General features: G+C 45.7%; 1 protein-coding gene across 2 annotated transcripts in view; it reads left to right on the top strand.

Moving 5' to 3' along the window:
* Nucleotides 1–20,687, top strand: part of LOC140354967 (1-phosphatidylinositol 4,5-bisphosphate phosphodiesterase beta-1-like) — a 314,396-nt gene that overhangs the window by 94,740 nt on the left and 198,969 nt on the right. For both annotated transcript variants that reach the window (XM_072440120.1, XM_072440121.1), the window contains exon 3: nucleotides 19,070–19,138. In XM_072440120.1, coding sequence (XP_072296221.1) covers nucleotides 19,070–19,138 — 69 coding nt within the window. The remainder of the gene's footprint in view (nucleotides 1–19,069; nucleotides 19,139–20,687) is intronic.

Here is a 20,687-nt window from a genome sequence, read left to right as displayed (position 1 = left end):
TCTTTTCTTTTCTTTTGGTTAGTTTCTTTTGCTTCGTTTCTTTTGTTTTGGTTTGTTTCTTTTGCTTTGTTTCTTTTGTTTTGGTTTGTTTCTTTTGCTTCATTTCCGCAGCAGAAAGAGAAGAGCTCATGAACTCATTGCAGCTTAACGGCCGTTCACCGATAACGAGACTTTTAATCGAGATCGAGATTTAGTCATTTCTAGTTTCCACTGGTCATCTGCGGTCAGTTTGTCCAAGCGGTCCACGGCCAGTCTTGTGTCTGTAAAAGAGAGTGGTTCTGTGCAGAGTTCAGGCTTTGGAGAAAGAACCTGAACTGTATTTTTGTCTTAAATGGCACTGATTGTTAGTCTTTATATTGAAAGTCATGTTTACCATATTTTCTAGACTATAAGTCGCACTGGAGTATATGTCGCACTAGCCAAAAAATGCATAATAGAGAAGAAAAAAAACATATATAAGTTGCACTGAAGTATGAAATGCGGAAACAAATAATGTCACATGTAAGTCGCTCCGGAGTATAAGTACATGTATAAATTTTATAAGTTGACTTATAGTCCAAAAAATACGGTATTTTGTTTTAGATATGGTCACTAAACATGAGGGGAAAAAGGAGGATTTTTTTTTTCTTCACGCAGGCCTGATATGAATATTGTTTTCATCCACAATACAGTTCTGATTTTATTTTATAAAACCGTATAAAGAAGAGAATTTGTGCATTAAAGTCCCTCTAACTCGTCTTTAGCTTTCACAAACCCTTTGGCACGTCGCTACAATCACACGTCGCTACAATCACACGTCGCTACAATCACACGTCGCTACAATCACACGTCGCTACAAGTCGCTACAATCACACGTCGCTACAATCACACGTCGCTACAAGTCGCTACAATCACACGTCGCTACAATCACACGCCGCTACAATTACACGTCGCTACAATCACACGTCGCTGCAATTACACGTCGCTGCAATCACACGTCGCTACAATCACACGTCGCTACAATCACACGTCGCTACAATCACACGTCGCTACAATCACACGTCGCTGCAATTACACGTCGCTGCAATCACACGTCGCTACAATCACACGTCGCTACAATCTCACGTCGCTACAAGTCGCTACAATCACACGTCGCTACAATTACACGTCGCTGCAATCACACGTCGCTACAATCACAAGTCGCTGCAATTACACGTCGCTGCAATCACACGTCGCTACAATCACACGTCGCTACAATCACACGTCGCTGCAATTACACGTCGCTGCAATCACACGTCGCTACAATCACACGTCGCTACAATCACACGTCGCTACAATCACACGTCGCTACAAGTCGCTGCAATCACACGTCGCTGCAATCACACGTCGCTGCAATCACAAGTTGCTAGAATCACACGTCGCTACAATCACACGTCGCTACAAGTCGCTACAATCACACGTCGCTACAAGTCGCTACAATCACACGTCGCTACAATCACACGTCGCTACAATCACACGTCGCTACAAGTCGCTAAAATCACACGTCGCTACAATCACACGTCGCTACAATCACACGTCGCTGCAATCACACGTCGCTACAAGTCGCTACAATCACACATCGCTACAATCACACGTCGCTACAATCACACGTCGCTGCATGTCGCTACAATCACAAGTCGCTACAATCACACGTCGCTGCAATCACACGTCGCTACAATCACACGTCGCTACAAGTCGCTACAATCACACGTCGCTACAATCACATGTTGCTACAATCACACGTCGCTACAAGTCGCTACAATCACAAGTCGCTACAATCACACGTCGCTACAATCACACGTCGCTACAATCACACGTCGCTGCAATCACACGTCGCTACAATCACACGTCGCTACAATCACACGTCGCTGCAATCACACGTCGCTACAATCACACGTCGCTACAATCACACGTCGCTGCAATCACACGTCGCTACAATCACACGTCGCTACAATCACACGTCGCTACAATCACACGTCGCTACAAGTCGCTACAATCACACGTCGCTACAATCACACGTTGCTACAAGTCGCTACAATCACACGTCGCTACAATCACACGTCGCTACAAGTCGCTACAATCACACGTCGCTACAATCACACGTCGCTACAATCACACGTCGCTACAAGTCGCTACAATCACACGTCGCTACAATCACACGTCGCTACAATCACACGTCGCTACAATCACACGTCGCTGCAATCACACGTCGCTACAATCACACGTCGCTACAATCACACGTCGCTGCAATCACACGTCGCTACAATCACACGTCGCTACAATCACACGTCGCTACAATCACACGTCGCTACAAGTCGCTACAATCACACGTCGCTACAATCACACGTTGCTACAAGTCGCTACAATCACACGTCGCTACAATCACACGTCGCTACAAGTCGCTACAATCACACGTCGCTACAAGTCGCTACAATCACAAGTCGCTACAATCACACGTCGCTACAATCACATGTCGCTGCAATCACACGTCGCTGCAATCACACGTCGCTACAATCACACGTCGCTACAAGTCGCTACAATCACACGTCGCTACAATTACACGTCGCTGCAATCACACGTCGCTACAATCACACGTCGCTGCAATTACACGTCGCTGTAATCACACGTCGCTACAATCACACGTCGCTACAATCACACGTCGCTGCAATTACACGTCGCTGCAATCACACGTCGCTACAATCACACGTCGCTGCAATCACACGTCGCTACAATCACACGTCGCTACAATCACACGTCGCTGCAATCACATGTCGCTACAATCACACGTCGCTTCAATCACACGTCGCTACAATCACACGTCGCTACAAGTCGCTACAATCACACGTCGCTACAATCACACGTTGCTACAAGTCGCTACAATAACACGTCGCTACAATCACACGTCGCCACAAGTCGCTACAATCACACGTCGCTACAATCACACGTCGCTACAATCACACGTCGCTACAAGTCGCTACAATCACACGTCGCTACAATCACACGTCGCTGCAATCACACGTCGCTGCAATCACACGTCGCTGCAATCACACGTCGCTACAATCACACGTCGCTACAATCACACGTCGCTGCAATCACACGTCGCTACAATCACACGTCGCTACAATCACACGTCGCTACAAGTCGCTACAATCACACATCGCTACAATCACACGTCGCTACAATCACACGTCACTGCAAGTCGCTACAATCACACGTCGCTACAAGTCGCTACAATCACAAGTCGCTACAATCACACGTCGCTACAATCACACGTCGCTACAATCACACGTCGCTGCAATCACACGTCGCTACAATCACACGTCGCTACAAGTCGCTACAATCACACGTCGCTACAATCACACGTCGCTACAATCACACGTCGCTACAAGTTGCTACAATCACAAGTCGCTACAATCACACGTCGCTACAATCACACGTCGCTACAATCACACGTCGCTGCAATCACACGTCGCTACAATCACACGTCGCTACAATCACACGTCGCTGCAATCACACGTCGCTATAATCACACGTCGCTACAATCACACGTCGCTGCAACCACACGTCGCTACAATCACACGTCGCTACAATCACACTCGCTACAAGTCGCTACAATCACACGTCGCTACAATCACACGTCGCTACAATCACACGTCGCTACAAGTTGCTACAATCACAAGTCGCTACAATCACACGTCGCTACAATCACACGTCGCTACAATCACACGTCGCTGCAATCACACGTCGCTACAATCACACGTCGCTACAATCACACGTCGCTGCAATCACACGTCGCTACAATCACACGTCGCTACAATCACACGTCGCTGCAATCACACGTCGCTACAATCACACGTCGCTACAATCACACGTCGCTACAATCACACGTCGCTACAATCACACGTCGCTACAAGTCGCTACAATCACACGTCGCTACAATCACACGTTGCTACAAGTCGCTACAATCACACGTCGCTACAATCACACGTCGCTACAAGTCGCTACAATCACACGTCGCTACAAGTCGCTACAATCACAAGTCGCTACAATCACACGTCGCTACAATCACATGTCGCTGCAATCACACGTCGCTGCAATCACACGTCGCTACAATCACACGTCGCTACAAGTCGCTACAATCACACGTCGCTACAATTACACGTCGCTGCAATCACACGTCGCTACAATCACACGTCGCTGCAATTACACGTCGCTGTAATCACACGTCGCTACAATCACACGTCGCTACAATCACACGTCGCTGCAATTACACGTCGCTGCAATCACACGTCGCTACAATCACACGTCGCTGCAATCACACGTCGCTACAATCACACGTCGCTACAATCACACGTCGCTGCAATCACATGTCGCTACAATCACACGTCGCTTCAATCACACGTCGCTACAATCACACGTCGCTACAAGTCGCTACAATCACACGTCGCTACAATCACACGTTGCTACAAGTCGCTACAATAACACGTCGCTACAATCACACGTCGCCACAAGTCGCTACAATCACACGTCGCTACAATCACACGTCGCTACAATCACACGTCGCTACAAGTCGCTACAATCACACGTCGCTACAATCACACGTCGCTGCAATCACACGTCGCTGCAATCACACGTCGCTGCAATCACACGTCGCTACAATCACACGTCGCTACAATCACACGTCGCTGCAATCACACGTCGCTACAATCACACGTCGCTACAATCACACGTCGCTACAAGTCGCTACAATCACACATCGCTACAATCACACGTCGCTACAATCACACGTCACTGCAAGTCGCTACAATCACACGTCGCTACAAGTCGCTACAATCACAAGTCGCTACAATCACACGTCGCTACAATCACACGTCGCTACAATCACACGTCGCTGCAATCACACGTCGCTACAATCACACGTCGCTACAAGTCGCTACAATCACACGTCGCTACAATCACACGTCGCTACAATCACACGTCGCTACAAGTTGCTACAATCACAAGTCGCTACAATCACACGTCGCTACAATCACACGTCGCTACAATCACACGTCGCTGCAATCACACGTCGCTACAATCACACGTCGCTACAATCACACGTCGCTGCAATCACACGTCGCTATAATCACACGTCGCTACAATCACACGTCGCTGCAACCACACGTCGCTACAATCACACGTCGCTACAATCACACGTCGCTACAAGTCGCTACAATCACACGTCGCTACAATCACACGTTGCTACAAGTCGCTACAATCACACGTCGCTACAATCACACGTCGCTACAAGTCGCTACAATCACACGTCGCTACAAGTCGCTACAATCACAAGTCGCTACAATCACACGTCGCTACAATCACATGTCGCTGCAATCACACGTCGCTGCAATCACACGTCGCTACAATCACACGTCGCTACAAGTCGCTACAATCACACGTCGCTACAATTACACGTCGCTGCAATCACACGTCGCTACAATCACACGTCGCTGCAATCACACGTCGCTGTAATCACACGTCGCTACAATCACACGTCGCTACAATCACACGTCGCTGCAATTACACGTCGCTGCAATCACACGTCGCTACAATCACACGTCGCTGCAATCACACGTCGCTACAATCACACGTCGCTACAATCACACGTCGCTGCAATCACACGTCGCTACAATCACACGTCGCTACAATCACACGTCGCTACAAGTCGCTACAATCACACGTCGCTACAATCACACGTTGCTACAAGTCGCTACAATCACACGTCCCTACAATCACACGTCGCTACAAGTCGCTACAATCAAAAGTCGCTACAATCACACGTCGCTACAATCACACGTCGCTGCAATCACACGTCGCTGCAATCACACGTCGCTACAATCACACGTCGCTACAAGTCGCTACAATCACACGTCGCTACAATTACACGTCGCTGCAATCACACGTCGCTACAATCACACGTCGCTGCAATTACACGTCGCTGTAATCACACGTCGCTACAATCACACGTCGCTGTAATCACACGTCGCTACAATCACACGTCACTGCAAGTCGCTACAATCACACGTCGCTACAATCACACGTCGCTACAAGTCGCTACAATCACACGTCGCTACAATCACACGTCGCTACAATCACACGTCGCTGCAATCACACGTCGCTACAATCACACGTCGCTACAAGTCGCTACAATCACACGTCGCTACAATCACACGTCGCTACAATCACACGTCGCTACAATCACACGTCGCTACAAGTTGCTACAATCACAAGTCGCTACAATCACACGTCGCTACAATCACACGTCGCTACAATCACACGTCGCTGCAATCACACGTCGCTACAATCACACGTCGCTACAATCACACGTCGCTGCAATCACACGTCGCTACAATCACACGTCGCTACAAGTCGCTACAATCACACGTCGCTACAATCACACGTCGCTACAATCACACGTCGCTGCAATCACACGTCGCTACAATCACACGTCGCTACAATCACACGTCGCTACAAGTCGCTACAATCACACATCGCTACAATCACACGTCGCTACAATCACACGTCACTGCAAGTCGCTACAATCACACGTCGCTACAAGTCGCTACAATCACAAGTCGCTACAATCACACGTCGCTACAATCACACGTCGCTACAATCACACGTCGCTGCAATCACACGTCGCTACAATCACACGTCGCTACAAGTCGCTACAATCACACGTCGCTACAATCACACGTCGCTACAATCACACGTCGCTACAAGTTGCTACAATCACAAGTCGCTACAATCACACGTCGCTACAATCACACGTCGCTACAATCACACGTCGCTGCAATCACACGTTGCTACAAGTCGCTACAATCACACGTCGCTACAATCACACGTCGCTACAAGTCGCTACAATCACACGTCGCTACAAGTCGCTACAATCACAAGTCGCTACAATCACACGTCGCTACAATCACATGTCGCTGCAATCACACGTCGCTGCAATCACACGTCGCTACAATCACACGTCGCTACAAGTCGCTACAATCACACGTCGCTACAATTACACGTCGCTGCAATCACACGTCGCTACAATCACACGTCGCTGCAATTACACGTCGCTGTAATCACACGTCGCTACAATCACACGTCGCTACAATCACACGTCGCTGCAATTACACGTCGCTGCAATCACACGTCGCTACAATCACACGTCGCTGCAATCACACGTCGCTACAATCACACGTCGCTACAATCACACGTCGCTGCAATCACACGTCGCTACAATCACACGTCGCTACAATCACACGTCGCTACAATCACACGTCGCTACAAGTCGCTACAATCACACGTCGCTACAATCACACGTCGCTACAATCACACGTCGCTACAAGTTGCTACAATCACAAGTCGCTACAATCACACGTCGCTACAATCACACGTCGCTACAATCACACGTCGCTGCAATCACACGTTGCTACAAGTCGCTACAATCACACGTCGCTACAATCACACGTCGCTACAAGTCGCTACAATCACACGTCGCTACAAGTCGCTACAATCACAAGTCGCTACAATCACACGTCGCTACAATCACATGTCGCTGCAATCACACGTCGCTGCAATCACACGTCGCTACAATCACACGTCGCTACAAGTCGCTACAATCACACGTCGCTACAATTACACGTCGCTGCAATCACACGTCGCTACAATCACACGTCGCTGCAATTACACGTCGCTGTAATCACACGTCGCTACAATCACACGTCGCTACAATCACACGTCGCTGCAATTACACGTCGCTGCAATCACACGTCGCTACAATCACACGTCGCTGCAATCACACGTCGCTACAATCACACGTCGCTACAATCACACGTCGCTGCAATCACACGTCGCTACAATCACACGTCGCTACAATCACACGTCGCTACAATCACACGTCGCTACAAGTCGCTACAATCACACGTCGCTACAATCACACGTTGCTACAAGTCGCTACAATCACACGTCGCTACAATCACACGTCGCTACAAGTCGCTACAATCACACGTCGCTACAAGTCGCTACAATCACAAGTCGCTACAATCACACGTCGCTACAATCACACGTCGCTGCAATCACACGTCGCTGCAATCACACGTCGCTACAATCACACGTCGCTACAAGTCGCTACAATCACACGTCGCTACAATTACACGTCGCTGCAATCACACGTCGCTACAATCACACGTCGCTGCAATTACACGTCGCTGTAATCACACGTCGCTACAATCACACGTCGCTACAATCACACGTCGCTGCAATTACACGTCGCTGCAATCACACGTCGCTACAATCACACGTCGCTACAATCACACGTCGCTACAATCACACGTCGCTACAAGTCGCTGCAATCACACGTCGCTGCAATCACACGTCGCTGCAATCACAAGTTGCTAGAATCACACGTCGCTACAATCACACGTCGCTACAAGTCGCTACAATCACACATCGCTACAATCACACGTCGCTACAATCACACGTCGCTACAAGTCGCTACAATCACACGTCGCTGCAAGTCGCTACAATCACAAGTCGCTACAATCACACGTCGCTACAATCACACGTCGCGACAAGTCGCTACAATCACAAGTCGCTACAATCACACGTCGCTACAATCACACGTCGCTACAATCACACGTCGCTGCAATCACACGTCGCTACAATCACACGTCGCTACAAGTCGCTACAATCACACGTCGCTACAATCACACGTCGCTACAATCACACGTCGCTACAAGTCGCTACAATCACAAGTCGCTACAATCACACGTCGCTACAATCACACGTCGCTACAATCACACGTCGCTGCAATCACACGTCGCTACAATCACACGTCGCTACAATCACACGTCGATGCAATCACACGTCGCTACAATCACACGTCGCTACAATCACACGTCGCTGCAATCACACGTCGCTACAATCACACGTCGCTACAATCACACGTCGCTACAATCACACGTCGCTACAAGTCGCTACAATCACACGTCGCTACAATCACACGTTGCTACAAGTCGCTACAATCACACGTCGCTACAATCACACGTCGCTACAATCACAGGCATCCATTTTTGGGCTTTAAGATCGTTTTTTTCGACTCCGAAGCGGACCGTCGACGCACCGCCAGTCGCTGCTCTGCGTTCGGCTCGCACTTTCGGGTTTGCAATCGATAAGATTTGATTCCTGTCACGACGCGCTGCTTGTATTACGCAACATTTACAAATACTAAAGCAAAACGGTTCAAAAAAGGCACTAGCTCCAGTTCAACCTTCGCCTGATGCCGCGTCCAGAACCTTTGGCCCGCCCGCTTCAATCATCGTTCCCCCCTGAGGTTATCGCGTTTCCGTGGGAGTCGTCGTCGCGCGTCTGTTTTTAACTGCGTCGGGCCCCGGGGACAGCGAGACCTCATCAGCGGCCCTGCTCCTTCCTGCCGCGCCCCCCACCCGCAGGCCCCCCGCCGCGCTCCCATCTCTTCAAAGTGGCGTTCCGGACCAGCGTGGGCGTAACCTTTTGACTCGGCTTCTGTCTCTGGAAGCGGCGCGTGGCACTGAGAGGAACGCCAGCTCCGTTTGGGCCATTAGGAGGTGTTTTCTTTGGATGACAGAAACAGTGAGATCCCGTGGGCTGCTGCTGCTGCTGCTGCTGCTGCCGCTGAGTAATGTTTGTGCCGGCGTTAAAAACCCTCTAAATCGTTCTGCATTCTTTCCTTGTTGTCAATCATCTGATGAAAGGAACTGTCGAGGCATTTAAAACACATAAAAGTGAAAGCTGTACGATGCCCGAATAAACCGAGAAGCATCAGGGGCAGTTTGTTCTAAGACAAACCACAAATAAAAACACAAGACTTAATTTAGCAAATATTTAACTGACTTTTTATAAGCATTCTGCCTGGATTTAATTTTCTGAAAAATCCCCATGGGAACGTTGAGTATTTGTGGGTTTAAAATGGTCAAAAGACTTTTTCATAGTTTTGGCCAGGGTACGATTTATACTTATATTTATACTTATGTACTTACATTTGTACTCCGGAGCGACTTATATGTGGTATTATTTGTTATTTTCATACTTGCAACTGCATTTCATACTGTCATGGAATCAGACATACACCAGATGCTATTCCTTAACACATAGAGAACACAATTCAACTTAGAATATGAAACGACACAAAAACATCAGACATTTGTATGGCAAGCTTGGGAGAAAACGCGGGGACTGATCACGCAGGCTGTGGTAAGCAGCCTACGTGATCCTCCTGCGTCTCACCTCGTTTTTTCCCATGCTGGTTGGTTTTATTAGATATTTTGGAATAGGCGGGTCACATTTCTCATTGGTCAGCCTCACATCAAGGCACTTGGTATTTTTCCGTAGAGATCAAGCCTGCAAGGGGGGGTGCAACTCCCCCTCCTGGGGCAACATCCTTTGGCCCATCTTTACGACCTCTTCACAAATGCAGTTTGTCACACACCCGTTCTTCTCTTAGACTAATGATGCAGATAAAATATCACTATTATGCAGATAAAATACATCACAGAAATATACTCATATATTCACATTTTATCACACTTCCCTCCTGTTTATCAAAGCATTAGTCACTGTCTCACATGCCAAACATATTATTCTTTTCAGTTTTCAACATGTCTTTCATATTGTTGTTAAAATGACACTTTTACACTCAAAAAAGTTTATGCACAGTTCTCAACATTGAAAACACTTCTTTTCTCTCGGCCCACAACATTTCTACAGCATTACTGTCCTAAATTTTGAGTCAGATTGGTCAATCTCTGTAATTTGACAAACAGACAATTTATCTTGTCTATAATTTGTGCGGTGTGATGGGAAATATAGAAGTACAAGCGGAAAGCCCTTAAACCCGTTGCTCTCTGGTCAGTCAGTTTGACTCGTCAGGGACCTCTCTGGACACCCCAATAGAATCAAATATGTTGTATCAGGTGCTACTGGAACCAGATTGTCCACTAACCTCTCGACCTTGACCCTGCGGTATGGTTCTGGGTGATGCTGATCTTTGTTATGACCATGGCTGGCCACAAAAGGGATACATAGGCACAACTTCCCACAAGTGTCCCCACACTACCATACGTCCTCGCTTGGTTTCTTAAGAGACCTTCTTCCGCTGCTTGCTTCGGTCACACCTTTGACACATATGAACTGGTACATTTCCCATCTCAATTCATAATCTCATTAACATTACATGTAGTTATGTTGTAGCAGATAAAAAACTCTCTTAGTTAGTGTAAACAATAGTGGCTGTATAATATGCTATTGTGTTTCTTCAGCTACTGTCATGTCAATTATACATTGTACATTATTACACATCATGCATTTCATAACCTTTCAAGTTGATCACTTATTTTCTTCCCTCTATTTTCCATTTACCGGTATACACAGTTGTGTATGTTGATCGATTGTCCCGATTGTCCCGTGCATAATACAGGTGTTCAGCACCCATATTATCGTCATCGCTGTGATGATGATAACTGTTGATTCTTTTTCCACAGAGTATGGTACTCTGCGCACCGTAGCCTCTGGCTCTCGTTCATCGTAGCAGAGTATAGTACTTTGCGTACTGTAGAATCTGTTTCCCGTCCATTGTAGCAAGGTATCGTACTCTACCGTAGACTCTGGACAAAACTCATACAAACGAAGTCCTGCGTCTGCGATGTTTATGGATCTGCCGCTGTGTTGTTCAGACATTTCTCTCACTTTCCCATGAGAGCACCCATGTTCTCGTCCCTCCAATGGTCGGTGTGAGGACGACACGGTGTGGCTCCGTCCACTTGGCTCCGTCTCTGTAAACACCACATCTCCAACACGTTCTGCTGTGGTGATAAACAAAGTCTTTTCGACAGTATAATGTATTTCAAACAGTTTTCTTGTTTACAATTTTTTTTTGTTGAAATTATTGATTCGGAATGTTTGTTTACACGTACATATCCCTCCTTTTTGAGATATGGCCTTGCCCATTTCTCAAACTACTACATAATTCCACATTTAAACAAAATTCAATAATCCAGATAGTTTACAACATTCACTAATCCAGGATGTAATCAAGGAAGAGATGGAATTGCGTCTGTCACTCCAACTCCGCAATGTCACCTCTTGACCTTTCACAGTTCAGTGGTCACATCCCTGGCTGAGCCCCCCCTTCCACGGCGCTGGGCCCCCACCCTGTGTGTCTGTAATCCGACACTGCCTCTGCAATCTGCAACTTGTAAATCTGTTTTACCACCATTTGTTTCAAACTCCAAATGTTTCAAACTCTAAATGTTTCATATCCTCAAACTCTAAATGTTTCAAACTATAAATGTTTCAAACTCTAAAAGTTTCAAACTCTAAATGTTTGGTGTCCACGTGTGCGCGCGTATGTATGTATGTATGTGTGTATGTATTCAAATACATCAAACAATAATAATTATCTCAATAATTCCCCCGTTGAGCTGGCCATAAGGGTCAGTTCACAACTTAGAGTATTAACATCAAATTTCACATCTCCTCTGTGGGTGTGGCCTGCATAAGGTCACACATCTAATGTAATATGTGCTAATCTTTTATATGTGCTTCAGGTGAGTTTCAAACTCAATCTCTCACACCTGCTCATGTGATGCTTTACTACATTGTGTATTAGTTTGTTCTAGCAAGTCTATGTGTATAACAATCAAAATGATTCTAAACCTTCCCCTTGGTTATAAGGCACATCTCTTGTATCAACCTGTTTTCCCCTTGTTGCCTACTTTCTTTGTCTTTTCTTTGTCTCTCATCTTCCTCTCTGTCTTCCCCTCTCTGTTTCTCTCTGTCTTCCTCTCTGTCTTCCCCTCTGTCTTCCTCTCGTAACGGAGGAAACACCCATTTCCAAATTTCTAAACCTGCTTTTTCTTTCTCTCTTTCACTTACTCTTTACCTTCACTTGTAACCTGCTTTTACTTTCTCTCCTTCTTGTAGTCTAACCATCTCTTGGCTCCGTCCTTAGTCCTATAATGTTTACGTCCTGTTATCACTGGTTTTCATAACTTCTATAACGTCTAAATTTAGATGATATTGTCTAATTTAAATCTATTCAATTCTTAATTGAATCTCCACAATCCTTCAGGTAATTTCTTTAGAATGTCAAATTCTTTCCCTGTTAATGTTAACTTTTCCTATTACTCATCACGTCAACCCCCCCTGAGGTGTAACCTCTTGGTGTCCCTGTGATCCGTAAAGATAACAACATCTGCTCCGTCCTGAGTCCTCCAGATTGTTTGCCAGTCAATAGCCCCTAATCTCTGACTATCTTTTATGACTTGGTGTCCTCCCATGTCCCCCCACTTCTGCGTCAATTGCTTTAGTTAATGACCCATTCATGTCTTGGGACGGCATTAGACGTCACTATTTAACTTATTCCCTCACTTACGTCTACATGCAATACGAGGTTTCCTCATGATAATACAAATAAATAAGTTACTGATATAACTTTTACTATCACTTTACTTACTACTCGTTCTACGCCTATGTCCAAAACATCAGTAGTCACTCATTGACCCATATTATCACTTCCAGGCCCGTGCCTGCATTTGATCCTAAATTTAAAAACACTTCTGTCTTTTTGTCCTGTACTTTCATCTAGTTATGCATTATGGTTACATAATAAGTCCAAAAAGATAATTTCGTCAAGTCCAAAAATAAACAAAACAAAACAAAACGTAGGTTTGTTCTTTGCACTCAAAAAACAAAACACAACTTTTGTCTTCTATGTCGGGGACAGGAAGTGTCCTGTCTTGTGATCACATTTCCCAAGAAATTGGCCATCTATAAAAATCTGAATTAATCTTCATCTCTTATCAAGTTTAATACAATCTTTATAATTGATTGTTGTCAATCAAACAAAAACCCTAAATTTGTTGAAATACTAAAATTTAAAAACCAGCTGAGTTTAGTTTTACTTATTTCATCAGTTCAGGTGCGATGGGCGGCCACGTGCGATGGGCGGCCACGTGGTAAGCAGCCTACGTGATCCTCCTGCGTCTCACCTTGTTTTTTCCCATGCTGGTTGATTTTATTAGATATTCTGGAATAGGCGGGTCACATTTCTCATTGGTCAGCCTCACATCAAGGCACTTGGTATTTTTCCGTAGAGATCAAGCCTGCAAGGGGGGGTGCAACTCCCCCTCCTGGGGCAACATCCTTTGGCCCATCTTTACGACCTCTTCACAAATGCAGTTTGTCACACACCCGTTCTTCTCTTAGACTAATGATGCAGATAAAATATCACTATTATGCAGATAAAATACATCACAGAAATATACTCATATATTCACAGTTTATCACACATACTTCAGTGCAACTTATATATTTTTTTTTCTTCTCTGTTATGCATTTTTTGGCTGGTGCGACTTATAGTCCGTAAAATACAGTAGTTCAACATTATTCTGCAAAATTACATTCACTGACCGTTTTTAGAACCATGTCTTACTTATTTGAACAATGAATGTTTTCACTGCTATCATAACCTTCCAAACTCATGTCAATTAAAATGTTATTCTTAAGTATTTTGAAGCTAGATTATTGTGAGTGTCATGAGTCTGAACCCTGTCGGGTCTCATTCCTTCTCCTTTCTCTTTCCTTCAGGGTCATTCTTTAACTTCGAGGGTTCATATTATGTTTGACACGTCACTGAACTGTCATTTGTTTTTGTCATCTCAAAGACATTGCGTGCTCTGATGTGACTTACAGTATCTCACTCATCAGTTTGAGACCAGGGCACATGAGTCACAACATCATGTGACTTTGGACACTCTGGAACAAGTCTGGCCGTACTTTTTTGGCCTAAAGCTCTTCCTCATTAAACCCTGTCGGATCGTGGTGATGTACGTGTAAATGTTGGCCCGACGTTCAATGCTTTTGATGTTGAGCACTGAGCAACTCTGCCGGTCCGGTAAGATTTGAGGGACTCTGGAGCCAGTTTGCTGTATTTGTGTGTGTAGGCATTAGCATTAGCCTTTAAAAATCACAAATTGAATGTGAATAATCGGGAATGTTTGGGCTGTCACCAACTCATCGACCGCGTTTGGGCGAGGTAAAGGTCTCATCAAAGCATTTTCACCTCATTGAACCTCTTTGTAAGCCCCTGTGACTGTCAAATATGTATTTTTGGGGTGTTTGAAGTGTCCTTCATCTCCCCCTGCTGTCTCTGGGCGGAAAACCAGCCTTGACATCGACATGACGACGACTCTCCTGAGAAACCCTGGCCCTTTTTTTTTATGTTTTGCAATCTTTCATGTTTTTGTACATGATTCTATGTCTATTACACTGTCTTATTATAAAAGCTTTTATGTCTATTTTCAGACGGTGTATTTTCACAAGCGAGCCACAGGGGGAGCTCTATCGTCAGAGTCACTTTATGTCATTGCTAAGCGTATAAACCATTTTCTGTGTTATATAATAATATTTAGCGTGAAACTGTCAGCTAAAGGCTAACAGACTTAATTTGAGATTTCTGATCTTGTGCTTCTGGTAAGAATCTTGTGACACTAAACATCCTCTTCTAGGCGTTATTGGTGAAGTGACCAGATAAATGACATAAATATCATGAAATAAACATGTCTAAACACGTAACTCCAGAGCATACAGCTATACAGAAGTGTGTCCATGGCGATGACAACTGTTTTGATGCTAGGCCGTTACGCATACAGCATTAAATTGATATATCTGGCGTTCTGGTTGTATTTTGTTGTTATTTTCTTAGTTTAATGCTCTACTGTGGAACATTCCAGCTAAAGCGATAACATCTCCATGGACCCGAGCAGGCGACGGACACTCCCTCACCTTGAAATAGTGAAAAAAAAGTCCAATTGTTATGATAGAAATGACCCAAGTCCAGATTCTTTGCATGATAAATAAAAATAAATCCAACGGCAGTAAATACTCCACCACTGGAAACAGAGCGAGGGAGCGTAACGATATTGGAATCTCGGTCAGGATATGGTTTTGAAGATGGGGCGATGAGGGCAGCGCGGGTGCAATTTTCCGGCCGCCTGACGGAGGAGCGATGGGCCGATCTCAGAGCAGGTTTTTCCCCCGATAAAGTCTCCTCTCGTCTGCTGATAATGTGAAACGGCCACACTGTTGGACCGGGTTAATTTTCCAGCTCACGCCTCGGCCGCCTCTCGGGGCGACGCGCAAGATTGTCTGGACTGATAAAGATTTGTGTCACTTTAAGCGGCCGACTGAGGAGTCTCGCGGTCGCGCTCGATTTCCGTTGTTTTATTTTTCGGCAGGAATCGTGACGGGAATGTGCACGTTTTGAGATGGTTTGAAGTCACGAGGCAAAACGTGCTGCGTTGCAGTTTTCTTAGAAGGTTGTGATTTATTGAATTGTAGTCAAACGAATGCCAAATTATTACCATGAATACTGAAAAACTAAACAAATTGCCACATCTTGCCCTTTCCTTATCGACATACATTTTCATGACCGAGGTTTTTCCATGAAAAGGGAGCCATCGGTGCGTGAAAATCATATCTACATTACTGATAGCTGTGTGCGTGTATTCCCAGACATCTCCATAAGCTGCCTGTGGACAAAAGGGCTTTACAAATCAAATATGACAGACAGGAGAGGAGATCATCCGCCGCAGTTAGATGGAATAATGATGGTCTGACTCCGGTAATGGGATTGGAAGAGGCACGTTTTAATAAGACCTGAATAAGAAATGTTCCCTCAAAACCTGCATCGCCGAGGATTTTCCCCCGGCGCACTCGGCTGTCGGCGTTCACCATTGAAGCAGTTGAAAAGTCGCCCCAGTTTCGCTCGTACTGTGTGTTTCCTTTCTTAATATGTAGCAACTTTACTGCTGAATAAATCCTCAAATCAGACAAGGGAGCTCAGGCATTCAAATCACGCCGTTCTTATTAAGATTTATGTTCAATACAGACTCTAAAACACATCAGAAAGACCTTTTTAAATCAAAGACGGTGGTATTTTTAGATCAAAATGTCAAAAAATATATAATAGTATAGACAACGTATATTACAAATAAAGTGTATTCTTGATGAAAAAGCATCAAGAATACACTTTATTTGTAATATATTCTCTATCTAGAAAGCTCCAGTTGCCTTATTACAACCATTATTTAGTTTATAATATAGTTTTTAAAAAGTCTCAATGTACAAAAAGTGTCATTGTTTAATTAATCGAAAAAATTATCGCTGACCAGTAGATTTTTACAGTTATTTTAAGTTGCTTTGTTTTTGCTGTTTCTTCTTCTTTTTTTTACAATGACTTTAAGGGTTTTCATTGTGCAACTAAACTACCTTGTGGATGAAAACATAACAATGTCATAGAAAACAACATTTACAAAGCTATTCTGGGCAAAAAGAGCTGGGAGAATAGTTCATACTCTGAACCTTCATCTTGGAACAATTCACAAAAATACCTTGAAATCAAAGCTTTAGTGTCACTTGATCAAAGCGTGATTGAGCCTCGTTTTGTTTTCTTCGTGAGAGAGTTGATTTTCTGCACTCGGCTGATTGTGTTCAATAAATGAGCTTTGGGGAGCTGCCACTCAGAGGGGTGGAGCAGTGGTGGTGCAGTGGGTGGAGCAGTGGTGGTGCAGTGGGTGGAGCAGTGAGTGGAGCAGTGGGTGGAGCAGTGAGTGGAGCAGTGGGTGGAGCAGTGGGTGGAGCAGTGAGTGGAGCAGTGGGTGGAGCAGTGAGTGGAGCAGTGGTGGTGCAGTGGGTGGAGCAGTGGTGGAGCAGTGGGTGGAGCAGTGGTGGTGCAGTGGGTGGAGCAGTGGTGGAGCAGTGGGTGGAGCAGTGGTGGTGCAGTGGGTGGAGCAGTGGTGGAGCAGTGGGTGGAACAGTGAGTGGAGCAGTGGGTGGTGCAGTGGGTGGAGCAGTGGGTGGAGCAGTGAGTGGAGCAGTGGTGGAGCAGTGGGTGGAACAGTGAGTGGAGCAGTGGGTGGTGCAGTGGGTGGAGCAGTGAGTGGAGCAGTGGGTGGAGCAGTGAGTGGAGCAGTGGGTGGAGCAGTGGGTGGAGCAGTGAGTGGAGCAGTGGGTGGAGCAGTGAGTGGAGCAGTGGGTGGAGCAGTGAGTGGAGCAGTGGTGGTGCAGTGGGTGGAGCAGTGGTGGAGCAGTGGGTGGAGCAGTGGTGGTGCAGTGGGTGGAGCAGTGGTGGAGCAGTGGGTGGAGCAGTGGTGGTGCAGTGGGTGGAGCAGTGGTGGAGCAGTGGGTGGAACAGTGAGTGGAGCAGTGGGTGGTGCAGTGGGTGGAGCAGTGGGTGGAGCAGTGAGTGGAGCAGTGGTGGAGCAGTGGGTGGAACAGTGAGTGGAGCAGTGGGTGGTGCAGTGGGTGGAGCAGTGAGTGGAGCAGTGGGTGGAGCAGTGAGTGGAGCAGTGGTGGTGCAGTGGGTGGAGCAGTGAGTGGAGCAGTGGGTGGAGCAGTGAGTGGAGCAGTGGGTGGAGCAGTGAGTGGAGCAGTGGTGGTGCAGTGGGTGGAGCAGTGGTGGAGCAGTGGGTGGAGCAGTGGTGGTGCAGTGGGTGGAGCAGTGGTGGAGCAGTGGGTGGAGCAGTGGTGGTGCAGTGGGTGGAGCAGTAGTGGAGCAGTGGGTGGAACAGTGAGTGGAGCAGTGGGTGGTGCAGTGGGTGGAGCAGTGGGTGGAGCAGTGAGTGGAGCAGTGGGTGGAACAGTGAGTGGAGCAGTGGGTGGTGCAGTGGGTGGAGCAGTGGGTGGAGCAGTGAGTGGAGCAGTGGGTGGAGCAGTGAGTGGAGCAGTGGGTGGAGCAGTGGGTGGAGCAGTGAGTGGAGCAGTGAGTGGAGCAGTGAGTGGAGCAGTGAGTGGAGCAGTGGGTGGAGCAGTGGGTGGAGCAGTGAGTGGAGCAGTGAGTGGAGCAGTGAGTGGAGCAGTGAGTGGAGCAGTGGGTGGAGCAGTGGGTGGAGCAGTGGGTGGAGCAGTGGGTGGCGTGTACATACATATTAAACATATTACATTTGACTTACTCTTGCTGTGTTCTGTGTTCCCCTCACAGGAGACTGACCTGCTGGACATCGCCTACATAAAAGATGCACGCAACGGAAAGTGCACCAAGACACCCAAGGTGAGTCGTCGCCACGGCAACCGAGGAGTGAACGGGCCGTGATGTCGAGGATGTAAACCGACTCTTTGGTCTGCGCTTGACGGATAAATTCCCGCTCTAATTTGAAAGTCGGCGGTTTGATTCCGTACGGCTGTTGTGGAGCGTCACTCTTCTGGGAGTGAGGGTGTGTGAAAGAGCGACTGTATTCATATTCATATTCATATTCAACTCAATTTTAGGATTGTGCTGTTGTCAGTTTAGTCATTGTTGGCATTGTTGTGCTGGTTGCGAGTTGAAAGTCACGTCACCCAAACTTTATTACGTGTGTATTTTATTAGTTTATTATTGTGTTAAAGTGCCTATGACAGGTTGTTGTGATTTTCTGATTTTGACTTTATTTGGTGTATTTAAACCTGTCGTACGTATAAATGATTTTGAATTTTACACCGATCGAGCAGATATTTGTGGAGAAAACATTGAAAAATCTGTAGAAAATGACAGGAAGTGACATCACACTAGGTACACTCACTCCATCTAAAGTTTATGCATAATTTACAGAAAGAAACAACATCAATTCAACAAAATAAAAGTGCTCTCTTGTAATTGTATTTGTCAAATCCTTTTTTTTTCTTCTCAGTGTTTGCTGGGTAATTTCCTAGTATGATGTCATCAATCACAAACAGGAAGTGACATTGTAAACCTAAAAAAATGCTATTCTGTGAAAACATTTTTAGGATTTTTTTGCAAAATCCAAAATATATTTATCTTAAGTTAGTTCAATGAGTCGTCCGACCTGTACAAATACAAATACATGGGATATTATCATTTAAGCGTATACATTTGAGAGTATCTAGTGTTAATACATATAGATTGCAGTTGCAGAATGATCCTTGAATAGCTCCTGTAACTATGCATGTGCTGTAGCTGCTGTTACTCTCATACTTTCTTCAGATTGTATATAACTAGCCTATAAGATTGACCTTAGTGAATGAAAAGTCCAATGTTTTTGGTAAATACCAAGCGTCTGACAAACTGTGCGCTGACTGAACTGAGATAGATTGTACTGTATTTCTCCCGCTGTGCGCTCGCTTTCTTTCTGCATATTTTTCTGGACTTTCTGTGCAAATCTGGACCAAGCTACGAATGGAAAAAGTCTTCATAAAGGATGTAAAATCCATCGGGGTCGGCAGTAAAGCAAAGTTATGAACAATAAAAGGCACAAATATAGCCATAAAACATTTATCATAGTATATACTGTATATACTGTATGTCTCAGTGTTCCGCAAATATCTGTATTGCCCAGACTTTTTCACTTTGTGTGTAAATGTTCTTTCAATAAAGCGGCAAAACACTCCCTGTTCTCAATCGTATAGAATTGCTGTGTCCTTAAAGCAAAACACTGCAGGTTACAGATATTCATTTTTTATCTGAAGTTTACTTAAAGGAATGTAAGGAAAACATGCATTTTATGTGTACAAACTGCATAAATTGTGCATTTTTTGGGACAAACTTTACTTGACATATTAGGGATTATTTGGAATTTTTGATGTTTTATTTAGTATTTGCATAA

This window comes from Eucyclogobius newberryi, unplaced genomic scaffold (assembly GCF_026437365.1).
Source record: "Eucyclogobius newberryi isolate DKJ021-1_F unplaced genomic scaffold, fEucNew1.0.hap1 SCAF_1, whole genome shotgun sequence".
In the NCBI taxonomy this organism is placed as follows: Eukaryota; Metazoa; Chordata; class Actinopteri; order Gobiiformes; family Gobiidae; genus Eucyclogobius; species Eucyclogobius newberryi.
This window is presented reverse-complemented; position numbering and strand designations above follow the sequence as displayed.